At 42.6% G+C, this 23754-nt stretch overlaps 1 protein-coding gene across 1 annotated transcript in view; it reads right to left on the minus strand.

Annotated features, from left to right (window-relative positions):
* The window catches only part of LOC145393964 (uncharacterized), a 337089-nt gene that overhangs the window by 91327 nt on the left and 222008 nt on the right, over positions 1-23754 (minus strand). Inside the window, exon 11 of the mRNA XM_080267940.1 lies at positions 3818-3908. Within this exon, the coding sequence (XP_080124066.1) occupies positions 3818-3908 (91 nt within the window). The remainder of the gene's footprint in view (positions 1-3817; positions 3909-23754) is intronic.

A 23754-nucleotide genomic window follows, 5' to 3' on the forward strand; every position in this document is an offset into this window, starting at 1 on the left:
TTCATTATCCGGATACTGGACCTTAGATCTATTAAACCATTATCTGAATTTACTTGCTATTATCCAGACGTAAAAGTCCCCGAGAACTTCAGACGGCCAGCCAACATGTTCAAACATTGATACTGTGGCTCCTGGGCTCGAGCCGTGTGCGGGAAGTAATCTGTAACCCACAACCAGAGCTAAATTGTCCATCTGCCCCTGTACTGAATGGTTAAAAATCGAGTGCTTGTCCTATCACTCCCAACGAACCTCCAGCACCCAAGTAATACGACTGTAACCCACAAGTGGTGTCAGAATGTCCTTATGCATTCCCCACCAAATATCTAACATCATGTGGCCACAGGGGCTAAGTCTATCTGAACTGCCACCTCCATCGAACACAAACCACAAGGCACGAGTACATGTTCGGCGACAGTGGCCATCTGCCTCTCTACAGAAGGTCGACAGTCCCCTGGTCACAGTGAGTTGTTTCCACATGGCCACTCTGCATCTAACAGACTGCAAGCCACAAGTAAATGTACGGTGAAAGTGCCCGTCCGCCTATTGATAGAAGGGGAAGAATCCTGCCCACAGCCTCGATTCTCCCCCCTCCTGTCCCTCCTCCATACCCTCCCTGCTACCCCCTCACTCCCTCAGTCCTTAACCTCCACCGTGGTAATAACACTGACTTGTGAGATTTCAAAGAAGTTTTTTGTGATTTATTTGACTACTACTGGCCGTATCAAAATTCCGCAGTAATCATGTGAAAGCTCATCCAATTTTCCATCTAGACATATGCATATCTCTTGAAACTGCTGGCAAAATTTTCCACCAGGATGGTGGGAAGTTATATGAAGGTAAGTTTACTCCTGAACACTTTATTCTTGCTGAATTTATTGTACTTTTACTTGTCAGTTTTATGTGTTTGTATTAGTTTATAGTATGGTATAAACACCAGCAATGATGACTGTATACCATTTATACCAATATAACCAATTTCCAGTGGCATATTTGGCTGTGGAATTTTTTTCTGAGCCCCGGGAGCAATCACTCGTCACAGACAACAGATTTTCAAACCATCGTGGGTTTTTTTGTGTGTGGATTTTTTTTGTTTATGCATTGTTTTCATGATGGTTAGCATTAATATGGATAATCCTATGTGTGTTTTGATGTCTCAGTATGACAGAATGACTGAAAAACTGCCAAAAATTAGGCGGGATACTGTACATACAATTGTGTATAGGTCGGGTATTATTTGGTTTTCAATGTTTTTTTTATGGTTTTAATCATATATGAGGAACTCTCCTCGACTATTAGAGTGTTAAATCCAATCCCTGGGATTAAAGCACATGTATTTTTTTCCACTGCACTAACTCTAGGCTAGTCTGGCCAGAATTGGCTAATGATCGAAATCTTAAGTACGTTTACATATAAATGTTGTTTCATTTTTAGGATAATGGCTGGCTGGCCAAGATTTTATGTAAGGTACTTTTGGGTATAAAGCTGTTCTGTATTTTATTATTTTGGTAATGCCCAGAGGGTTACATATATTATGCGTTTCATATTTCGTCATTTACCTAGATCTGGCTAAGATCTAGAAGCTAGCTGTTTATGTGTTCACTATTTGTCTCATGACTGAGTGTTGTGCACTTTTAGGGAAGTACAAAAGTTACGATATGTGCTTTATTTTTTCCATTATTTGGGCAGTGGCAAAGACATTATTTACTTACAAGTATTAATGTGTATCAATAACATTTTAAAATATTGCTGAGAAGAGGGATTTGCCAGTTTGGTAGTGCTAGAGAATTCCCAATGTTTACCGTAGTTCCAGTACATGTCAGAGTTGCCAGTTTGCCTGCTGTTTGTGACCGTAGCTATTTTGTAAGTTATGCAATAATTTTTGCGCTCTTTCTTCTCTATAATGTTTAATTTATGTAACTCTTTGTTAAATTATTTAATATAATTTAAGTTTGTATGCAAAATAATTTAGTGTTACTCAGTGTAAGAAAACTCTAGCATGTTTTGGAAGTCTCTGAGCTGGTAACTGTTGTAATTATTGCCCCCTTCAGGAATGCTCAAGAAATGTGGAGAAGTGCAGAACACTCTAGAATAAAGGACGCTTATATAAGGATGGGGAAGAGACTAGAGGTAGTTCAGTAGGTTTCCAGCTCAGTTTGAGTGCAGTGCAGTGCAGTCTGTATACATTTGGTACTGGTGATAATAATGAAGTGTTGGCAAACAGTCAAGTGTTACTGCAGTTTGTATACTTTTGGTACTTGTGAAAATAGTGAAGTTGAAAAGCATTAATTGTAATTATTTGGAAAATAAAGACAGTGAACTTAAGAAGCCAGTTTTTATTTGCCACACCTCAGCTGATCTTGTGTACTGTACACCGTAAGGCTGCCATTGGAAGAACAACTCACTGGGCAACACCCTTCCTATACTGAACTACTGCTGTTGGAGCCTGTGGCAGTGAGGGACAGGGACGTAACACTATAAAGGTATAGTATAGTTATCATTTAATATCTTCTTTTTAAAAAATCCAAATAAAAAAGCTAAAGAAATTGTTATAGTTTGATGTAAATTAAGATATTAATATTTTTTTTAAGCACTGGCATTTTTTCACGTTTCATAACAAAATAAGATTTGCAAGTAACAACCAAATTTAGCACTAAATTCCTTAAACTCAAAGAGAGGCAATGATAATTAACTTATTTAATTGTATACATTTTACTAAAGATTAATAGAAAAAATGAAAAACTGAATTTCTGTTCACAGCTCTTGCACCACCAAATGTAAACATTAAGCCTAAGCCATACCATTGATGGAACACTGCCAGTGTGTACATGTATGTGCGTACCGTCAGATTCGAAAGTTCATACCAGTCCGCCACAGCTCCTGGACAGAAGACTGCTGTCTAGATATATGTGTCGAGCTTCATTCTAACCACAGCGATATAATACTATGATCTAAATATTCCGTATGTTTTAGTTCAAGCATTTTACCATTACAGACTGTCAACAGAATGTGGGATAAGACCGTCTCTTTGAAAAATAATCGCCATTATAGCGTTAGCTGACATCTAAAGTGGTGGAGAAATAAGTGCTAGAGGCCAGGGACATTGGGTAAAACAAACATTTATTTATTTTTCATCATCACTCTGCCGATTCCCATATAATTTTTTCCCCACCGATGCTGATATCAATATTAACTGGCATTTCCTTGCTGATGTACAGTACTAATTTTAATTTAGTTTCATGGTCAAGGGAACTCTCCCTATCCCCACTGAATCCATGTTAGATCAACCTCATTTTACGACAGTTATGTGATAAGTTTTTGTTACAGGTAACCCCATTGTACAGTGAATCATAACTGTAAGCGGCTTGTATCACTCCTTTTACTACATATGGTCAAACCTTCTCAGGGTACTCATCCAAACACTTTCTACCACATCCAAATCAACACAGCTACACTCTCAAACTTCCTTGTTTATCCATCTCTTTCTCCACACAACTCCACATGCACCTCTCAGATAACTCATTTCCATTCCTTTCACTCCTTCCTTGTGTCCTTCAAGCAAAGTCCAAGCTTCACTGTCATGCAATGACTTACTTAACTTCACATTCACTTTGTTATTCCTCCTCACTCATTCAATGCACCTCCAACCCTCCTTCCTTACTGAGCATTTTTTTTACACCTTGTTCTATTAATTCCCATCCTTGCTCATCACACTATTGTACCTAGATACTACATTTTAAGCCACTCATGCTCTTCATCTCCAAGCCATTCCAGGGCATTAAATTAGCATTTGTATTATGGCTGTGAGTGCCCTTTTTACCTTGATGCTGGTGGACTGACTTTTCCCTTCCCTGGCCAGCCCAAAGTCTCCTAGCTTGGGCTCAAAATTCTGGTCCAGTAGAATATTGGCACTGAAGACAGGGAAAAAAAAGTCAGAATTACTCACAACCCTATGACTGATAAACAAATAGTTACACTACTACAGGAGAATATCAACAAAATGCACTTGCCTGCTTAGAACCAAATGTTTATATTGTTTGAAAATTCAGATTCATAGTAACTGAAAGTGAAACCTGAAACTATGTACAGCATAAATAAAGTTGCATAGCCAAAAGGTAAATATTCACACTGCCATATTTCCAAACCAACTAGATGTTACAAGAGCTACAGTCAAACCCAGTGGCATAAAGAACCACTTTAACCCACCTAAAGTGAGCAACAGCTCAAGCTGAAAAGCACGGGATCATAACCCACAGGTCAGACTGTAAAATATTCAAGATCACTCTTAATAATAAATAATTATAATTTGGTCTTTTGTTTCTCAAAAGCACCAGCTCCTCCACTAAGAAATTCATTAGCACTTGACACACTTTCAATACTTTTACAATAATTAAAACAAAAAAAGTGATATTCATACACATGCTCCAGCAGATGTGGCAGCAACTTAAACCCAATAATCATCCATCACAACACTTCTGCCCAGATCATAACTCCCTGAAAAGGGAAAGGCTTTGTGCTGCCCCTTAAAAGACTCAACAGAAGTCAATTGCCTCAAGGGTGATGGCAATTTATTATACAGACTAGGGGCAATGTAGGAATAAAATAATATATTGATGAAAGATGACTGGTGAACAGCTCTAGGCTCATTGAAGTGCAAGGGATCATCTTCACTTCGTAATGTCACAACTGGGCTCAAAGGTGAAAGTGTTAGCAATTCCTTTGGCCACAAACTCCCAAAAGTTGCCAATGCTCACCTGATAACACAATGGAAGATGGTCACCTCTTCCTGGCTCACACAGTTGCATACTTTCTAAAGTCCCTTCCATGATAATTATTAGTGAACAGTACATAAATTCTGCAGAAATTTAATAATTAGTTATTATATCAGTTTTCTACACATATTTACTAAGAAAAATATTGCAGAACAGTTACTAAAATGTGTGACAGCATTCATCAGATATTACAGGTCTCGCTACATATTAAGCAGACCCCATTTTACCAATGCAATTGGTTAAGTAAAAACCCATCGCCAGGAGGGGTATCATAAACCGGTGACAATTTAACATATAAAGTATAAGGATGCATTTTTGATCCTTGGGTTTCCCCCCAGCCAAGTCCGGAACCACCCAAATGAGTCCAAAAATTTTTAAAGTCAATCCAAATGTCCTAAAAGCTGTAAATGAAGCTAACCTAAGCCTAACACTTGTAAATAACTCAATAAAACCAACACATAAAATCTGAAAATCATAAAAAATAGGCCTGAAAATATCACACATCTCTCATCACTTACTTCTTGTAAGTTCATGTCCGGTCCTGGTCGTCATCCTTGCTATCCCCCTGAGGCTAGGGGACATGTGGTGCTCCCTAGCACTAACTTCTCCTCAAAGCCCTCAAATCCCATCTGTGGGGGGAGTCAGTGGGAAGGAAAGCCTGGCGAGGTGGGGTGATGGTAGCAGGAGACTGATGCACTGGCCATGAGGGTGGCAATGGGGTGCTATGTGATGATGGACAAGGTGGCAATGGGGTGTGATGTGATGACAGATGAGGTAGCTAGGGAGACTGCTGTGATGACTGGTGAGGTGATGAGGGAGACCACTGCAATGACTGATGAGGTACCGAGGGAGACAGATGCAGTGGGTCACATTGTGGTGAGGGAGACAGAGGCAGCAGCCGAAGTGGTGTCAGAGATTGAGGCTGGGGAGGAGAAGGCAGCGATGGAGTGGTGGAGTGCTGCATTGGAGACTCAGGTGATACGGGAGATGGGGATTGGCTTGAGGTGAGGTCCAGCACTAGGGATCGAGCACGTCCTCAGCAGAAGAAGGACCTCAGTGTTTCTCTGCTAGTCGATGACTGGAGAGATGCTCTGCTGGTCGATATCCACTGTGGGTCGCTGGCGTGGTGGGAGGCCTGTTTAAAGAAGGCAGTGATGGAAGTCTGCCTAGCCACCCTCTTCTTTTCCTCCAGCATCACTGTGTACATCTTCATCCCCTCCTCCAGCTGATCAGATGCATCCCTGCTTTGTCCTGGGAGGGGGTTGTGAGTGTGCATAAGCATGATGACCACGTCAACCTTGGTGACCATCTCCTCCAGAATCTTCATACTGAGGGCTCACACCTCAGGGATGACCTCCTCCTCCTCTGCCTCCTGGTGCACCTGCTGAATCTCCATATTGAGGAGCTCCTCCCTGCAGATTTCCAGGACCTCCTCCACATCCTGCTCATTGACCTCCCTGAAGATGTGACAATTGCACAATGTCCTGCCACACCCATTGTACCAGTGATGCTTGCTAGCCCTCAAGGAAGCCGGCAAAAGAGTGAACACACTCCAGACATAGCTTGCACCACACACATTGTGGCTTGGTTTACTCCCCTCCATGCCCCATGATGTTCTCGATGGTGTAGCATATACCATATTATATCCTTTCCAGCAAGACTGCACTGTCGTCCTGTCGTCAGTGTCACATGCCCTCACCAACTGCTGCATAGTGCGGCACAGGCAGTACGCCTGCAACAATAACGTATTGTTGGGGAACAGGAGCACCACTTCTATGTTGCTTGCCCAGTCCTTCATCGCAGGAGGGTGGCTAGGCATGTTGTCCACCACCACAAGAAATCTGTTTGCCAAGTTTTCTCTCAAGGCATACTTTTTGTGAACAAGAGAGAGAGAGAGAGGTAGGAGTGGAAATGCGACGAACAGATGTTTGAAGTCAGTCAGGCCTTCTTGTTTGATTTCCATATTATTCTTAAATTCTTCTTCACATACCCCACCAGAGCCCTCAGGCTTTCAGAGTGGTAGACAAGGAGCAGCTTTAATTTGAGATCGCCCTTGGTGTTGCCCCCCAGCAGGAGTTTAAGCCGGTCCTTCAAGACCTTGAACCCTGGCATAGACTTTTCCTCTGTTGCAAGATATGTCTTTGAGGACATTCCCTTAAAAAAGAGCACAGTCTCATCAATATTCAAAACCTGAATTGAACCACAGCCACCCTCCACAATGATGCACTTAAGTTTGTCAGGGAACAATGCTGCCACCACTGCATCTGCACTTGCTGCCTCACCAGACATTCTGACCTTGAGGAGGCTTGCCCGCCTCTTAAAGCAGTCAAACCACCCATGGCTAGGCTTAAAGTTTCACTGGCATTAAGATTGTGTCTCATCTTTATTTAGTCCCACAAGGAGTGAGCCTTAGTACATAAGACTGCCTCACAAATGGGCGTCTTCCTCCTGTTCTGATCCTTCACCCACGTGCAGTGCATCCGCTCCAGCTCCTCCATCGCAAGCTCTCTATACTGGGTGAGACGGGAGGTGGTGAGGGTAGCAACCTCCCCAGCAGCAGCCTTGATGGCCTCCCACGTCTTGATAATGGAGACAGTCAGCTGGGACAGGTGGAGAGCCAAGGAAATGGCACACATGCCTTTGTCTTTGTCGTGGCACTTAAGAATATCTAACTTCACTTCCAAAGACACAGTTTTACGAGAGCGTTTTGCAAGAACATCACAAGCACCAATGCTAGCAGGCCACTTACCATCTCGACTAGGGTCACCACTACCACCAGCCCCACCATATGCTGTGCCCTTACCAGATATGATCACACTTATTTGGGCTAAAATTCACACAAAATCACACTCTGCACACAATTATTATCACTGCCCTACTCATAGCAAAGCTGGGATACAGTTGCAAGGCACTATGATAGTGGCCTGCGTAATGTTGGTGATGCCACATGAAGCGGGGTAGGCAAGTGTAAGAGAGTTCCTCACTCATACACGGCCAGTGCGAGAAGAACAATTTGGGTACACATCAGGTTAGCAATGGGTGCGGGAGATGCACGAGAGTTTCTGCGTATCCTGGCAGGTGGGCGGGCTCAGCTGGCTGCAGGAATGCGTGTGATTCAAACTTTTGGCCCATCACTCCAGGACTAAACATCAGAGGACCCATCATTAAACTGGGGCTCGGTCATCGTTCGGCAGGGAAGGGTGGTATTTCTATCCCCATTGCTAATCTGGGGGCATCACATACAGAGGTATCGTAAATCGAGGTTCGCCATTTTGAAATGCCAATCACGTAGTTTTCAAACAGATTAATACCTCATCTGGCACATGCTGAAGTGGACGTACCGAATGTTACTGATGAAAAAAGTATAATTTTCAAAACTGGAAACAAGGGAAGACAAAACACCGGCCAAAATCGTGGGCACCGAATAAACTCAACACATGGCATGTGAGGTTGGTGCAGACAATCTTAAACTGATCTGTACTAATATTTTGTGTTCAAACAGCTTTATGTTACTTTTGTATACAGATAAATAATTGAAAATTTTTCACATGCTGAAACAGTAAGGAAAGAGTATGAGTCAAAGTGATTAATTTGTGTATGAGCAAAGAAAAATATTCATCCCGAAAATGAGATGATATGCTAATTTTTCCATACCAACCACAATATCTTTTGTGGGACGAGCACATCATTGCATAGTCTTCACTTGAGGTCTACTAACATCTTGCAATCAAATTACTTTATATTAGTTTCATATACTGTACTGTATACTGTAGATATATGGATATGATTTTTCATTTCATTCAAATAATGAGAGAGCATGAACAAAGTTGGTCCTGGAAATGAGATGGTATGCTGACTTACTTTGGCTATTTCTTGTTACTTATCATAATGGAGCATCTTTTCCTCACTGTAGTGAGTATATATGTTAATAATATTTAATTTGTGACTACAGTGATACTTGAAGCACACAAAAGAAAGTAATTTGGTTGACCAACATTTAATGTATTCAATTAAGTTCTCAGGTGAGCACTGGCAACTTTTGGGAGTTTGTGGCCAAGGAAATTCAGCAATACACTTTGGTTCACCAAGCTGAAGAACATTTAAAGTAATTAGACAGTTTAAATTCTATTCTAGCCTTTACTGGTAACTAGTGCAATTCAAATGGTGATAAGGTAGTTTGGGTTCTTGGGAGATGGCCAAAGAAGTCTTATTGTCCAATTCATCAAAGACTAAACCTTCTTTAGCAGATAACTTTGAAGATCAATCCATTCCAAAATGTGCTGCAATTATCAATAAGAGATGAAAAAACTGCATGGACCTGGTTTACAAGACATCATGCACGGTGGAATCTCCTAAATCGTGCATTTCTTAATCACGGATTCACAATACATGGCAACATCAAGCAAGTTTGCAACATCAGTAAATCGCAGAAATTATACAAAATTCACAGATGCAGCCTCAACGGTGATGCTTTTCTAATGTCTCATGTAATACGCACCACCCTTACCTCAAGTCTGCGCGTCTAGCCGGGCATATACCAGTTGTAGTCAAGCATGACAATTACCCAACCAATCATATTCAAGCACAACACTTACTATAAGCCAATCACAGCACTCCCCTCCCATGCAAAGCATGAAGGTTCTTAGTGGTCGCTGGTGACCAGTTTGATGCATGTATGGGGGTAAGGGGGACAACCTTTCCGAGAAGAAAGACACACAAGTAATTTTCCCCATATGATTACTGGTAGTTACTTCTATTCCATGGGATTCTCAAATTGCGGCGTGTGCTCAGCACCATAAAGCCGAGATTTAGGAGATTCCACTGTACACTATTTAGAAAGTGTTTTACAGCACTTGGCTGTACACTGCTTTGCTAAAGTGGACAACCCAGGCCAAAGGCCGTGGTGTGATCACTCCAAGAGTAGAACTCATTGTACCAAGCAATGCCTGTCACATGTGGGGGAGGGGGAACTCGATTAGTAGTAACGACGTTGGGAGACGGAACGGACTTGGTTGTAGTTATGGGAGCGTCTGGTAAAATAAGGAATTGTCCCATGCTCTTGGACACCAGAGCATGTCGATCGCTCAATAACCTAGGAACCTATGAAAATTTAGGTGAAACTAAGCCTGAGCTCAGACCGTATCAAGGACAGAGGCTAGTTTCCACAAGTGGTGATGAGCCTGAAGTGGTAGGAGTGGTTGACTTACCCATAGGGTTGACGGGCTGCACCTATGGGAGTGGGTTAATGTTGGTAAGAAACTTACCTTGTACTACTGTATTTCAGTGATTCTAGGTTCCTATTTCATTTTCGCTCGAAATGTATCACCCCAGACCCATTGCGTATCGAGATTGATGAGGTAAAATTACAGGTAGAAGAGGAGAACCTTCACATAGATGATGCTTCTTCCTTGACTGTAATTGAAACTAGCCTATCAGACAAACAGGAGTATATCTCTGGACGTTGCATGACAAGTGCGACAATCTTGACTGATCCGTTCACGAGTGGCACTATACTGAAATATCAGGATGCTCCTTTGGTTTTTTTCTCTCCTAGTCCATGTAGTACTTTTGCTGCTATGCTGTGGTCAGGGATTGTGCAATAGCCCCGAGCACAGCAGGAGGAAAGTCTACGGTTTATGTTACCTATATTAACGCCACCTCGGACCGGATCAGTATACCTGGCAAGTACAAAGCGGCAACAGCAGAATCGTTCGAGGAGGTAAGGTGGGAAAAGTCAGGAAAATGAGCAAGGCCAAGTAACTAGTGTAACTCAGGGAGAAGAAAGATTAATGAAACTTTTTCTAAAAGTAGATGAGCTGTGTTCACCAAACACTAGAGAGAATGATGCTCTCAAATGTCTAGTGCAAAAGCATCCTCACGTGATGAACTACTGAATATTACACCTTATTTCCTCCATCATACCTGTGCCACAGGACTGGTTGTGAACCACCGTCCTTATAGATCACCAGTTAAATATCATAAAACTTTCAGGCAACAGTTAAATGAGTTAAGGGTGCAAAATACAGTATTATACATCCCTCTAGATCACCCTATTGTTCACCCTTGGTCCCGGTGGCCAAGAAAGATGGTGGACTGCGGATCTGTCTTGATTTTCGTCATTTGAACAAGCAGATAGTATAAGACCCCGTCCCACTGCCAAACACTGCACACATCCTTTTCCAGTTAGGAGAAAATACCATATTTAGTACTGCAGTTTGGATCTGAAGCAGGGATACCATCAAATACCGCTAGACAAAGAGTCATGACCGCTGATCGCGTTTTCCACACCAGACAGTTGTTGGAAAAATAACAGCTTACCCTTTGGCTTAAAAGTTGCCCCTGGCGTGTTCCAAAGGATCATTAACGAAGTCCCGATAGGATTGACAGGACGTATTGGTTACACTTACCTAGATGACATAATCGTCTATGGTAAGGATTTTGATTCGCACGTACAAAATTTGAAGTTCTTTTCAGTCTTAAAGGAGCCCAACTTATTCTTAACTTAGAGAAGTGCAGTTTTTTCTAGAATGAAGTATCTTACCTAGGACACATAATTTCTGCTGAGGGACTGCGGTTCCAGCCGGAAAACGTCTGAGCCATAATGGAAATTGCAGTTCCCAAGACACTGAGGAGCTCCACTCTTTCCTAAGGTTAGTTATTACTGTAGATCCATAAGTGCTTATGCTAAGATTCCTTTGTCTCTCACAAAGCTGACTCGTGGAAAGAAGGCAGTAAAATGCAGCAAATAAAAAATCAAGTGGAATGGGGAGGCAGATCAGGCTTTCAGAAGTCTAAAAAGTCAGCTTACTGACGACATCATACTCAAGTTCTCCTCATTTGATAAACCATTCTACTTGACAACTGATGTGAGCAGTACAGCAACAGGTGGGGTACTACAACAGAAAGATAAACATCAATTCCTTAGACCACTGACATATTTTAGTATGACACTAAATAAAGCCAAGGCTAATGATGCCACTATCAAGCAAAAAGCCTTTAGTATTGTGTATGGACTATTGACCAATAGGCCTCTTGTCTTGGGACACAAAGTGATTGTGCAGATGGATCATCGACCCCTCACATGGCTCTTCAATGTGAAGGAGCCTTCTGGCAGGATAGCTAGGTGGAAGATACAGGTTGTCAAATACGATTTAGAGGCGTCCTACTTGCCTAAACACCAGAACCAAATAGCTGATGCCTTGTCACGTCTTTGTAGAGAACAAGACGGTGATGCAGAACTCACAGCTGTTACAAGGGGCATGGCCGATACTGATACTGTTAGCTGGAACCTTGAAGAACTGCAAAAGCAGCAAGCTGTGCATCTGGTTTAGGATTGTTAAGATGGTATCTTCGTGGAGAAGCCCCTCAGGTACCCAAACTGGCTGCCCCAGTTGGACAGTTCTCCCTCCACCAGGATGGCCTGTTGTACAAGACAGATACTCGTGCATATGAAGATTGTGAGGTACTACGGGCGGTTGTACCTGAACAAAGTGTACCAGCAGCATTACATCTGGCCCATCATCTGCCACTGTCAGGACATAATGGGGCCAAGGTCACTATTGCACACAACAAGAGATATGCATATTGGCCAACTATGGTCAAGAATAATATTAATTTGTGTTGGCTCTGCACCTAGTGCATTACTTATGCCCTGGCTCAGCATATGAGGTACCCAGATGTGCCGGCACCATGGTATAGGGTACATATGAATATTATAAGACTGTTAAATATGTCTGAGGCAGGACATAAATATGTTCTTAAGGAAGTGGACACACTAACCAGATTCCTGTTTGCTGAACCACTGAAAACAAAAACATCGGAGCAGGTAGCTCTCGTGTTTGTGAAACGAGTTGTATGTGTTCACGGAACTCCTCTACAATAGGTCACGGACCTGGGAACAGAATCCATGAATGTTACCTTACGCAGCACTGCGGATAGTAACCCCTCTAAGACCCAGACGACCAAGACCTGGTCACTCCAAGTCCTAGACATTTTTGGCTTGGGTCCATTAGTCCACATCTCGGACATTCCCTAAGATATCCGGACAAAAGGCCATCTGAATGAATGTCCAAAATCCTCTGGGACACCGGAAAAAAAAAAACAAAGAAAAAAAAACAATATGTGTTCATCCCTACTGTTTAAATTTGCCACACAGTGCGAATAGCTTTGTTTTGGCGCATAGTTCCGGTGACATCCGCTAGAGTGACCCTGCATCCTCCCCACTTTCTGTCTACCTACTATTGTGACTGCACGCTCATCGCCATGGGTGCCACATGCTCTCTTTTGTGGTGGTGCCCTACCTGCTGCAGGCCCTGCTGTTCCTCTGCTGCCTCTTACTCGTGAGTGTGATGATGGCCCCACCACCCGAGATTAAGTGCAGTGCAACACTGGATTACTATACATGCTTCACGTGCACCTTCACCATTGTCAGAGCCTGAGAGGAGGCGGGTTAATCTTCGCGACGGCCATGAACATGTCCTAAGTACCCTGTACATTGCCAAATATTTTCCTTACTCACTTCTAATTTCTCATTCTCTGGTTTCTTTTTATTTATTTTATGGTTTCTATTCCATATTTGTGTGAACAGGGTCTTAAATAGGTGCTGTGCATGTCCGGTAGGGAGTTATTTTGGTAGCTTTCAAAGTTAGGTTCGGTTGGAGTCTATAAGTACCTGTCCAGGGGCATTTTGCCCAAGTCCCGGACAAGACCAAGTCCCCAACGTTACTTGGGCTCTATTACATTGGAAATTGGAGGGGTTACTGTATTAAAGCTGAGTCATGTTGTTACAACAACATATCACCTTTCTGCAAACGGATTAGGAGAACGAGTGAACGGAACTGTGGTTCAAATCTTGCGGACAATGATCAAAAGTAACGCAAACCATTGGCACTGGATGGTAGTACATTTGGCATGCATGGCTTACAATTCGGGATATTATAGGTCGATGGGGAACTCGTCCTACTTCCTGTTATGAGGGATCCACAAGTGCCCTATCATACGATACACGTAACTCAGCCTCACTACAATGTCGATGATGCTAAATACTGTAACTGCTGGCAGCCATGGCAACTATGGTATTTCAAAGACAAGAATTGTACTTAGACCAGGATAGTATCGAGAACAAGAATTACATGGCTAAAATGGCTGTAGTGAAACCAATCCACGTGGGAGACAGAGTGTATGTGTGTACGATTCCTATAAGGGGAGATGCTAGGAAGCTACAGCTGCTCAACGTGGGACCGTACAGAGTCACAGATCGTGTTAATGATGTTGTAATTGAAGCTCAATGTGTAAAGGATGGAGCCATCTCCACTCTTCGTGTTGATTGTGTGCGAGTGGTCCCCGAGTCCTGCCTCACCATTAAAGATAATAAGAACGTTCATCGTGCATACCCAGTGTATGAAACAGATGATGATGATGATGATGGTGATGGTGAGGATACCGTAACTGATTTTGCTGTTATTCTGGTATATAGCCACAGTGCTTGGGAATCATCCAGCTTGCCAGACAATCAAAGTTCTATGGGTGGAATAGATGATAGCAACCCAGTTCAGCAGAGTGGGAACAAAGATGAATGTTAGACTGGAAGCAAAAGTGAGAGTGAGGAGAGAGGCGAAATAGATATCGGGGCGAGCAGTGACGGGGAGTCCCCGAGTAAAGCAGTTGTACCGGTGCCAGATCGTTTCTCCCCTGCTAGCAGCCTCAAAGCTGCGTCGGCTCCTAGGTATAGCTTAAGGTCACACACAACAGCAGAAGATTTACCTCTAGTTATGGATAGGCCAACAGGACACAATGACAGAAAGACAAGGAGAAATTAGAGAATAAGTCTTATTAGTCATATTATTTTATTTTTGTTTCAGGTTATGCTGCTTGCGGTTCTAGTGTCAGGAAAAACTAAGCATACTGATCCCCACATTGAAAAACCTGCTACAGCAGGCCTCATCTATTCTCCTGTCTCCAAACTTATTTCAATAGGAAATCACTATGTGGTCGCTATGCTGTTAATACAGGATGACCTATACTGGCCTCTTATTTATGCCAGGATCTGGTTGCTTCTGTCCAGTGGAATATAGCCCACATGGACAACTCATCACCCTTGTGTTGCCTTTAACCCCTACACCGCGGGCTTGTTTACCAATGACTTGCGTGTGCCGCGGAGTTATTTGGGCTCCGACAGACTCTCAAAAAATATTTGCCAAAAATCAGTTATTAGTCCTAGAATAATAAAATTACATATGCTTATGGCACATACCTTCAGCTTTCTCCTGGAATGATTGTTGAGCCTTCGTCGGTTACCGTAGGACTTGTGGAGACCTCTGAAGTAGGGTAACGAAGTCTCCACTTTACACTTCCCGACAACCCGTAATATGATTACCACAGCCAGATACAAACACTATAAACACTATTCTACAATTTTCAAGTAGTTTGGGATCCATACTAAAAAAAAAAACACTGTGAAAGCAATGGAAATTACGAGCGCGTCTGATCGTCGCACTGCCACTAGTTTGCTCTTGGTAGTCTGTCATTTATTATTCATAGAACCCCTCACACTTTATATTTCTATTACTATATAACACTTATATATATCTATAGTCTTTATCCATAAGTTTCCTTCAGTAGTATTAGTTTATTGTCACTGTAGGGATTCAATTTCTTTCAGTAAAATACGTAGCATTCACTTTCTCGTCCTGTATACTGGCATTGAGAGTGAATGTCACTTTCATCTTCACTCTCATAACTCATAGCATTCAGACATGCTAGAGTGAAACTTTCACTTTCATTACTCCTAGGGTATATACTCGTATTCTTATAATACTACTCATTTACATTTCTATTTACGTTCTCTATTTTATTTACGTTATTTACATTTCTATTTTATTTACACTGTGTTGTGCACTGTCACTTGAAATAACTTATAAAACTATTTTCCATTGTTCACGTATATTTACATTCATTACTTTCACTTGCTGTTTACACATTATTTACACATTATTTACAATTCCACTTGCACTGTTTTACTCAATAGAAAGATCGTAGTCACTCTTTTATCAATTGTCAGCCCTTTACCTCTTTCCACACGAGGTTTAGTAGGGGGTAAAGGTCACAGAGCCATTTGCATGGGGGTGAAAAAAGGCCTTGAAGTCAGCAAGATGAAACATACGTCCTCTCACTTCGGAAGATGAGAGTACACTGATAACGCAGGGCCAGCCAGCCTGGAGGCCTGTTTAGGGGTTATTCAGAGTTACCAATATTGCTTCTTGAAACAGCTAAGTCTAGCACTGATATGATTGGCAGGAAATCTAGACAATACATTATAAATTTGGTAGTTCCAGGTGAATGCAAATATCACTTAGGCTTCTCCCTTCCCTCCTTACATGTATATTTATTACGAAAATAGATTAGAGGCCTACTTAGGAGATATATAATCAGAGCTACCAATGTTAAATCTTGAAACAGCTTTGTGTAGCACTGATATGACTGGCAGGAAATCCAGACAATACATTATAAATTAGGTAGTTCCAGGTGAATGTAAATATCACTTAGGCTTCTCCCTTCCCTCCTTACATGTATATTTATTATGAAAATAGATTATACGGCATATTTCAAGGGGAAAAAAACAGCGAAAATTAGCGAACGAGTGCACGTGAGGTGTTGTCAGGTGATAATTAGCCAATTCCAGATGTATGGCACTCTCACTTACCTGATTTCTTTCTTGTATATATTATTTGGTATAAGAATACGACATAGGGCTTATTTCAATGGATGAAATCAGTGAAAAATTCCAGGGAAGATTTACTTAGTGTAGCATGGCCGGGGAGGCGAGAGGATAGGGTAATGGAGGGGGGGTAGGGAGGGGAGTCAAGAACGGGGAGAAATGGCTAAATTGTCAACAATGGATGGGAGTACAGATGAGATTAGGAGTGCTGACTAGTGTTGGACATTGTCAGTACTGATAGATGATACAAGCCCCCACTTGGAAGCCCGGGTGAATTCAAAATAACACAGAATCACAAAAGCGACGCCCTGCGGTATGATCCCTTGCTCCCAAGCGTCACGAAAGTGACGCCCCGCGGTTAAGGGGTTAAGAGAAACCTTGATTTCATTTCAACATAAGCTTGACACTAGATTTTATGATTTAAAAAATTCTGTTGATGACTTGTTGTCTGATAAGCTACTGTCAATTCGTGGAACTAGAGGCGCAACTGATCTTGTTGATGATGTTGCTAATTTGTTTTTCTCTTGAAAGGAACAGTTATTGCAGGCTCATGGCATTTGGTTCCTTCTTCCTAGCTTAAAAAAAAAAAAAAAAAAAGGATCAGGTGGACGAAATTCACACCAGACTAGGTCAGACTGAAGAGATGTCTGAGGAAGAGTGTTGAATATTAAATGTTCACTCTCAGATTTTAAATGTTACAATAAGAGACATGTCACACATGCATGCTGCAACCACTAAATTGTAGTGTTTTCGTTTTTTGTTTTTGTTTTTTAAGGCTCCAACATGCTTGCATGTGTCGGCCTTGGTCACCTGATGGCGACTCTCCACGCTGCACGATCCATTGCAGCCTCCCTGTTCAGTCCCTTAACCCTGAGGTCACACTTAATGACCTCGTCCCATGTCTTTCTCGGTCTACCCCTCATAACCGCACCCCCAATATTAACACTTCTCACCTTCCTCACCCAATTATCATCTCCCATCCTCTCCACATGTCCAAACCATCTCAATCTACCTCTCCTCATCACAACACCAATACACTCCAGTCCCATCCTACCTCTCAACTCTTCCATCGTAAACCCAGCCCCTCCAGGCCTTGGATGCAGGGAATCACTGCACATCCACCTAATCATTGTCATTTCTGTACTTCTGAGCCGGCGAATGGGCCAATAATATTTCACACGTGGTGATTAAGCTCTTCTCTTTCAAAACCTTGCAGTTAGAAGGCAAAGCTTGCATTCATACTAGCGTGGTCGTAGGTACTTGAAGGGAGATAAGGAAATCAACCGTGGATCATCAAGCACAGCCAGAATAAAGTCGTGAGACGTAGCGTCAACGAGGTGAGTTACAACCCTCTTGGGTTATGGAGTTTTGTACAGTAATATCGAATAGTAAGTTACAGCGTAACAAAGCGTGATGGCCAAGTCTCCTAATGACCCTAGTGTCTGGCCTTCTCTCTAGCCCCTCTCTCCCCTTTCTGACCTGAAGGGAATCTCTCCGACATTATATACAGCTTGGAGAGGATGTGTGGTGTGATGTAGTGTCTTGTAGATTTCCAGTCACATGGACTAACAGACTAGGTCTGGTTACTCCACATGTCTGAATACGTCGTTTGGATTACAAGGATGTTTGAAATACATCATATGTTAATGATTCTTGCTGGTCTGGGACAACAAGATTGTGGATAGACATTATGTGAATTGACATTCCTAGTGAGATGCTGTGTACATCTCCAGCAGACACTACATCCTGTACACTGTGTTTATGAGATATATTTATACCAATGCCTATATGAGGCCCCGCGTGCAAGCGTATACCCATGCACCACCTTGTTGAAAATTGAGATAATGTTATCCCACAATCTCTCAGAGTATGTACTTTCATATGGATTTGGTGGATGTGATGAATGACCCAAGACATAAGGGCAAAAACCCATAGAAATAACATTGGGTCTACATCGCCAACCATTATCAAGTGCTTTTTGCCACTATGTTGTATTTTTTATTGCAGCAACCACTATATTCATTAATAAGATTATTAATGTAAAACATCATTATTCCTAGTATTATTGGTGTTATTTTCTTTGTTAATGCATTTAATAGATGTAAAGTGTCTACTGTTCACATAAAAACACAGAACAATGAGGACCAGGTAAAAAAAAAATGCTGCGTATTGATAATTTTTTTGAAAAATTTATAAAATTTACTTTTTATGACAATAACCAGGCAAATTCATAACCAACCATTCTACAGACATTCAACTTTATCTTACAACATAAAGGAACTCACTAGCTATTGGCCTGCAGTACTAGTTTATGCATAAAAGTAGCAGCATTGTATGCTAATATGTCGATATATATATTTTTTTTTTGGGGGGGGGGTAAAAACAATAGTCCCTTTACTAAAAAGCTTCTGGATAAAGTAGCGATAATCAGCTTTAAAATGATGTAAACGCCATTAACCTAGGTATAATAGTTTTTGCAGTATCGTTCCTCAAAGGAGTGAATGCTGGAGGTGCTTGAGGATGCAAAAGTGGATATATGTGGAATGACTGAAACTAAATGGGAAGGTGAAAGGGTGAGAGAATGGGAATATGGTTTAGGTATATGTGCGGGAGTCAATGAAAATGAGAGGGCAAGAGAGGGAGTATGTCTGATGATAAGCAAGAAGTGGAAGGAGAATATAAGAGAGTATGGAACAGTGGGTGCAAGGATTGTATGGGTGAGGATGAAAGTAGGTATACAAGCGTGGGCGACTGTATGTGTGTATGCCCCGACAGAGGATCGAGTGGCAAGAGTGAAAGATGAGTTTTGGGCGAGTGTAGAAGCGTGTATGGACAAGTTTGAGAGGAGCGAGAGAGTGCTGTTGATTGGAGACATGAATGGCAAAGTTGGGAATGTACAAATGGATGGAGTGGTTGGTCAGTGGGGTGTGCCAGCTGACGTAGATGGGAGTGGAAGTGCTTTGGTGGACATCTGTGCTTGTAAGGGGTTGGCAACAGCCAACACCTACTTTCGGCATAAGATGATCCACTGGTATACATGGAGAGTAATGAGGAGGATGGATGGTAAACTTGTTGAACGAAAGGCAATGATAGACTATATGTGTGTGGATGAGCGAATGAGAAGACAAGTGTTGGATGCAAGAGTGTGGAGAGGGTGGGGGAATGGAGTCTCTGACCATCACTTAGTGATGGCCAAGGCAGAGCTGCAAAGAAAGTGGTTGAGGAGACGAAGGGGAAGACAGGAGGAAGCAACTCCTGTGAGAAGAGTGGAGAAATTGCAAGATAGTGAGAAAATGACAGAGTATAAGAGCATAGTGGAAGAAAGACTGGGAAGGTATGAGATAGAGCAGATGGAAGGGGTGGAAGACGTATGTAAGATATTCACGGAAGAGATAGGCGCAGCATGTGAGGCGGTTTGTGGAGTGAGGAGGAGATGCAAGGGTGTGCAAGGGACAGCATGGTGGAATGATGAGGTGAAACAAGCTGTGGAACAAAAGAAGAAGGCATATAGTGAATGGTTAGCGAGTAGAGTTAGGGGAGAAGGTGAGAGAGAGAAGAGAGAGGTATATGTGAGCAGAAGGGAGGTTAAGAGACTGGTGAAGGAGAGTAAAAAGAAAGTGGATGAAGAGTTTGGGAGGAATCTGAGTGTGAAATGGAGGGAGAGTAAGAAATTGTTTTGGAAGGAGGTAAAGAAAGTAAGGCAGTGTGAAAAGGGAAATAGTAGGGGAGTGAAAGATAGGAATAATAGATTGTTGGTGGAGAAGAGAGAGAAACTGAGAAGATGGAAGGAGCACTTTGAGGATTTGTTGACTGTGGAGAGTGAGAAGAGTGCGAGTATAAGTGGTTGGGGAATGGCTGGGAGAAGAAGAGATGAGAGGAGGGAGGAAGAGATCAGTAGGGCGGAAGTAGTGGAAGCGATGAAGAATATTAAGTTGGGAAAGGCCCCAGGAATTGATGGAGTGTGTGGTGAAATGCTTAGGTATGGGGGTGAGATTGTTGTGGAGTGGATATGGAAGTTGTGTAGATTGGCTTGGGAAGAGGGAAGGGTTCCAGAGGACTGGAAATCAGGTATAATTGTTCCTTTATACAAAGGAAAAGGAGAGAGAGAAGTATGTGGTAACCATAGGGGTATTTGCCTACTTAGTGTGACTGGTAAAATATATGGTAGAATACTCATTGATAGGGTTAGGCATATGACAGAGGAGCTAGTTGGAGAAGAACAAGGGGGATTTAGGAAGGGAAAAGGGTGTGTAGATCAGATATTTGTTCTAAGATGTTTAGTGGAGAAGTATCTAGAGAAGGGAAGGAAAGTGTATGCTGCCTTCATGAACTTGGAGAAAGCTTATGACAGAATAGATAGGAAAGGTATGTGGAAGGTATTATGAATATATGGAGTGGAGGGGAAATTGTTGAGTGCTGTGAAGAGTATGTACGAGGGAGCTAGGGCTACGGTGCGAATGGACGGTGAGCTGAGTGAGTTCTTTGATCTCAATGTGGGACTGAAACAGGGTTGTGTGATGTCTCCATGGCTGTTTAATATATACATGGATGGGGTTGTAAAGGAGGTGCAGGGTAGAGCAGTGGATGTGGGGGTGGCTCTAATGAATGAGGGTGAGATTTGGAAGCTTCCGGTGTTGCTGTTTGCTGATGATACAGTATTGTTGACTGAAGATGAATGGGAGCTGCAAGGTTTGGTGAATGAATTTGGGACAGTGTGTAGGAGGAGGAAGCTGAAAGTTAATATAAACAAAAGTAAAGTTATGGTGTTTGAGAGGAATGAAGTCACAGAGTGTGCAGTGAGGTTGGATGGTGAGGATATGGAGAATGTGAGTGCATTCAAGTACTTGGGTAGCGTGATGAGTAAGGATGGAACTTTGGGGGATGAAGTGCGTGAGAGGGTACAGCAGGGAAGGAAGGTTGTTGGTACACTGAAAGCAGTGATGAGAAATAGGGAGGTGAGTATGGAAGTTAAGAAGTCACAGCATGATAGTATTGTGATCCCTACCCTGACGTATGGAAGCAAGGCATGGACCTTGCAAGAGGGGAACAAGTCAAGAGTGAGAGCAGTGGAAATGAGTTACTTGAGAGGAGCATGTGGAGTGACGTGGAGGGACAGGCTGACGAATGAAGAAGTGAAGGAACGCTGTGGGGTGGATGTGAATGCGGTTGAGAAGATTAGGAGAAATACACTGAGGTGGTTTGGACATGTGAAGAGAATGGAGAATGAACGACTGACTAAGAGTGTGTATGTAGGTGAGGTGGAGGGAGGGAGAGGGAGAGGTAGACCGAGGATGAGGTGGAGGGATGGAGTTGAGGGGTATATGAGGGAGGGGGGGGGTGAGTTGGGGGGAGGGTAGTCAAATGGTGGGTGACAGAGCGACTTGGAGGCATTTTGTCTGCGGCCACCCTTTGCAGGATTAGGGCGTTGGGCTATAGATAGATAGATAGATAGATAGATAGATAGTTCCTCAAATTTGTAAAAACTTTAAATGCGATTTCTGCCACTTTTAAAAAATGGCGCATGGGTATGCTCTTGCATGCGGGGCCTCATATAATGCCTACAGCGTATCTGAAGCTTTTTTTAATCTTCAGATGGCGTTGTCAGATATCGTTGCCTATCATGAGAGGATTAAGTTAGGCATTCTGAGTATGATGCAAACTCGCCTGAGTGGGACATTGTGCCAAATACATTATTGCTGAAAATTTTAAATAATAATTCTTCAACAAGACCAGGATTGCTTTTCCAAGCTTGTCCTGAATACCTTGCGTTATACATTGAGATCTCGTAAGGGTAGTGCCTCGCAAGACTCCCTCTTCAGTATGCTTCTATTTACTAATTTCAGTTCAGGGTGACCTAGCAGACACTTTTGATGTCTTCCAAATCACTTCCTTGCCTTATAAAGTCCCTGACACAGATGTCTTTGTATAAACTGTCCCCTCTGCCAAATTCATTGTGCTGAGTAAAAATCGTTAACAGTATATGCTCATGGCCGGTTTCACTCAGTGCCGCACTCATCAGCAATTGCTGGTGTGTGAGTCGTAGCGCCCAGTGTTGAGATCAAGCACTAGCACATGCAAGAGTGCTATGTTCCTCAACAAGGGCTCTGCGCCTCAACTCTGCAGGAAAAAAGTTATAAAAATACTTTGTTCCTGTCTTTGTTAGGGATAATGATAAATGGTGTTTTTCTACAAATAAGCCTATGCAATTTATTACTAATTGTGCTGTTAATGGTATTAGTAAGACCACTCAGATTGTTAAAGGTATAGAACATTTGGTCTCAGATTGTTAAAGGTATAGAACATTTGGTCCTGGGTGACAGTTGCAGTGCTCATAGTGAAACACTCGCACTTCCGGCTGATGCCAGCCTCACCAGGGACACTAAGCTGTCTTTACTACCCCACAAGTTATGTTTCAGTATGTCACTCACTCGTCTTGAACTAGAAGCAATACAAGCAATTCCCAAGATCTTTCCCCCCAGAATAACTTCTTCACATCCCCGTATTTGGATGAATCACTACACTTCCAATCTAAACCCCGTCTCCTCAAGCCCCTACTCAAACCAACCCAGCCAGTCACTCTAGCAATTTGTATTTATGCCCTGTCAGGTGCTACTGTTATGTTCCTCGCTTCCTATCTAAGTTACAAGTGCTGGATTAACAATCACTGCTGTCGCCGCATCGGACTGTCATTTGAGCGTTCCCGATCCTGGATCGACCTCTCTTCATTCTCACCACCCAGGGGTGCTTATCCCTGGAACTTCCCTGATGCCCTTGTGGGGCATATGGTGAGAACAAGGGGGAAGGGAAGTCAGGCCAGCAGCAATCAAATACTTGCCACTGACCTGAATACCGCTGCTCCAGATGTCATTGCCACCTCCCATCTATGTGGCCCCTTTGGACCAAGACCAGGGCCGAATGGGAGAAGATGCGGAAAGGAGGAGGATGGAGAAAGGAGATGTGAAGAAGAAGACGGAAGTGGAGCAGGAGGCGATAGGACCATGGACAGGCAATGTCAGAACTCCAAATGTTCTATACCTTTAACAATCAGAACTCTGACGTAAGCATCACGCCAAGATTATGGCACATGCAGAACAGGCATGGGACCAGGCAGAAGGAGCTAGAAGAAAGCAAGGGATGAGAGGATTGCAGTGGAAGGAGAAGATGAAATACAAGAATAGGTGAAGTGAATGAGGGAATGGCAGGAGAAAGAGGATGGTTTGGTAAGAGGGCGTAGAGTTTATAAACAGACCTTGAGGAGGTGGAATACAA

Source organism: Coenobita brevimanus, chromosome 26, assembly GCF_032717465.1.
Source record: "Coenobita brevimanus isolate Jiangsu-jjx chromosome 26, ASM3271746v2, whole genome shotgun sequence".
NCBI classification, from domain to species: domain Eukaryota; kingdom Metazoa; phylum Arthropoda; class Malacostraca; order Decapoda; family Coenobitidae; genus Coenobita; species Coenobita brevimanus.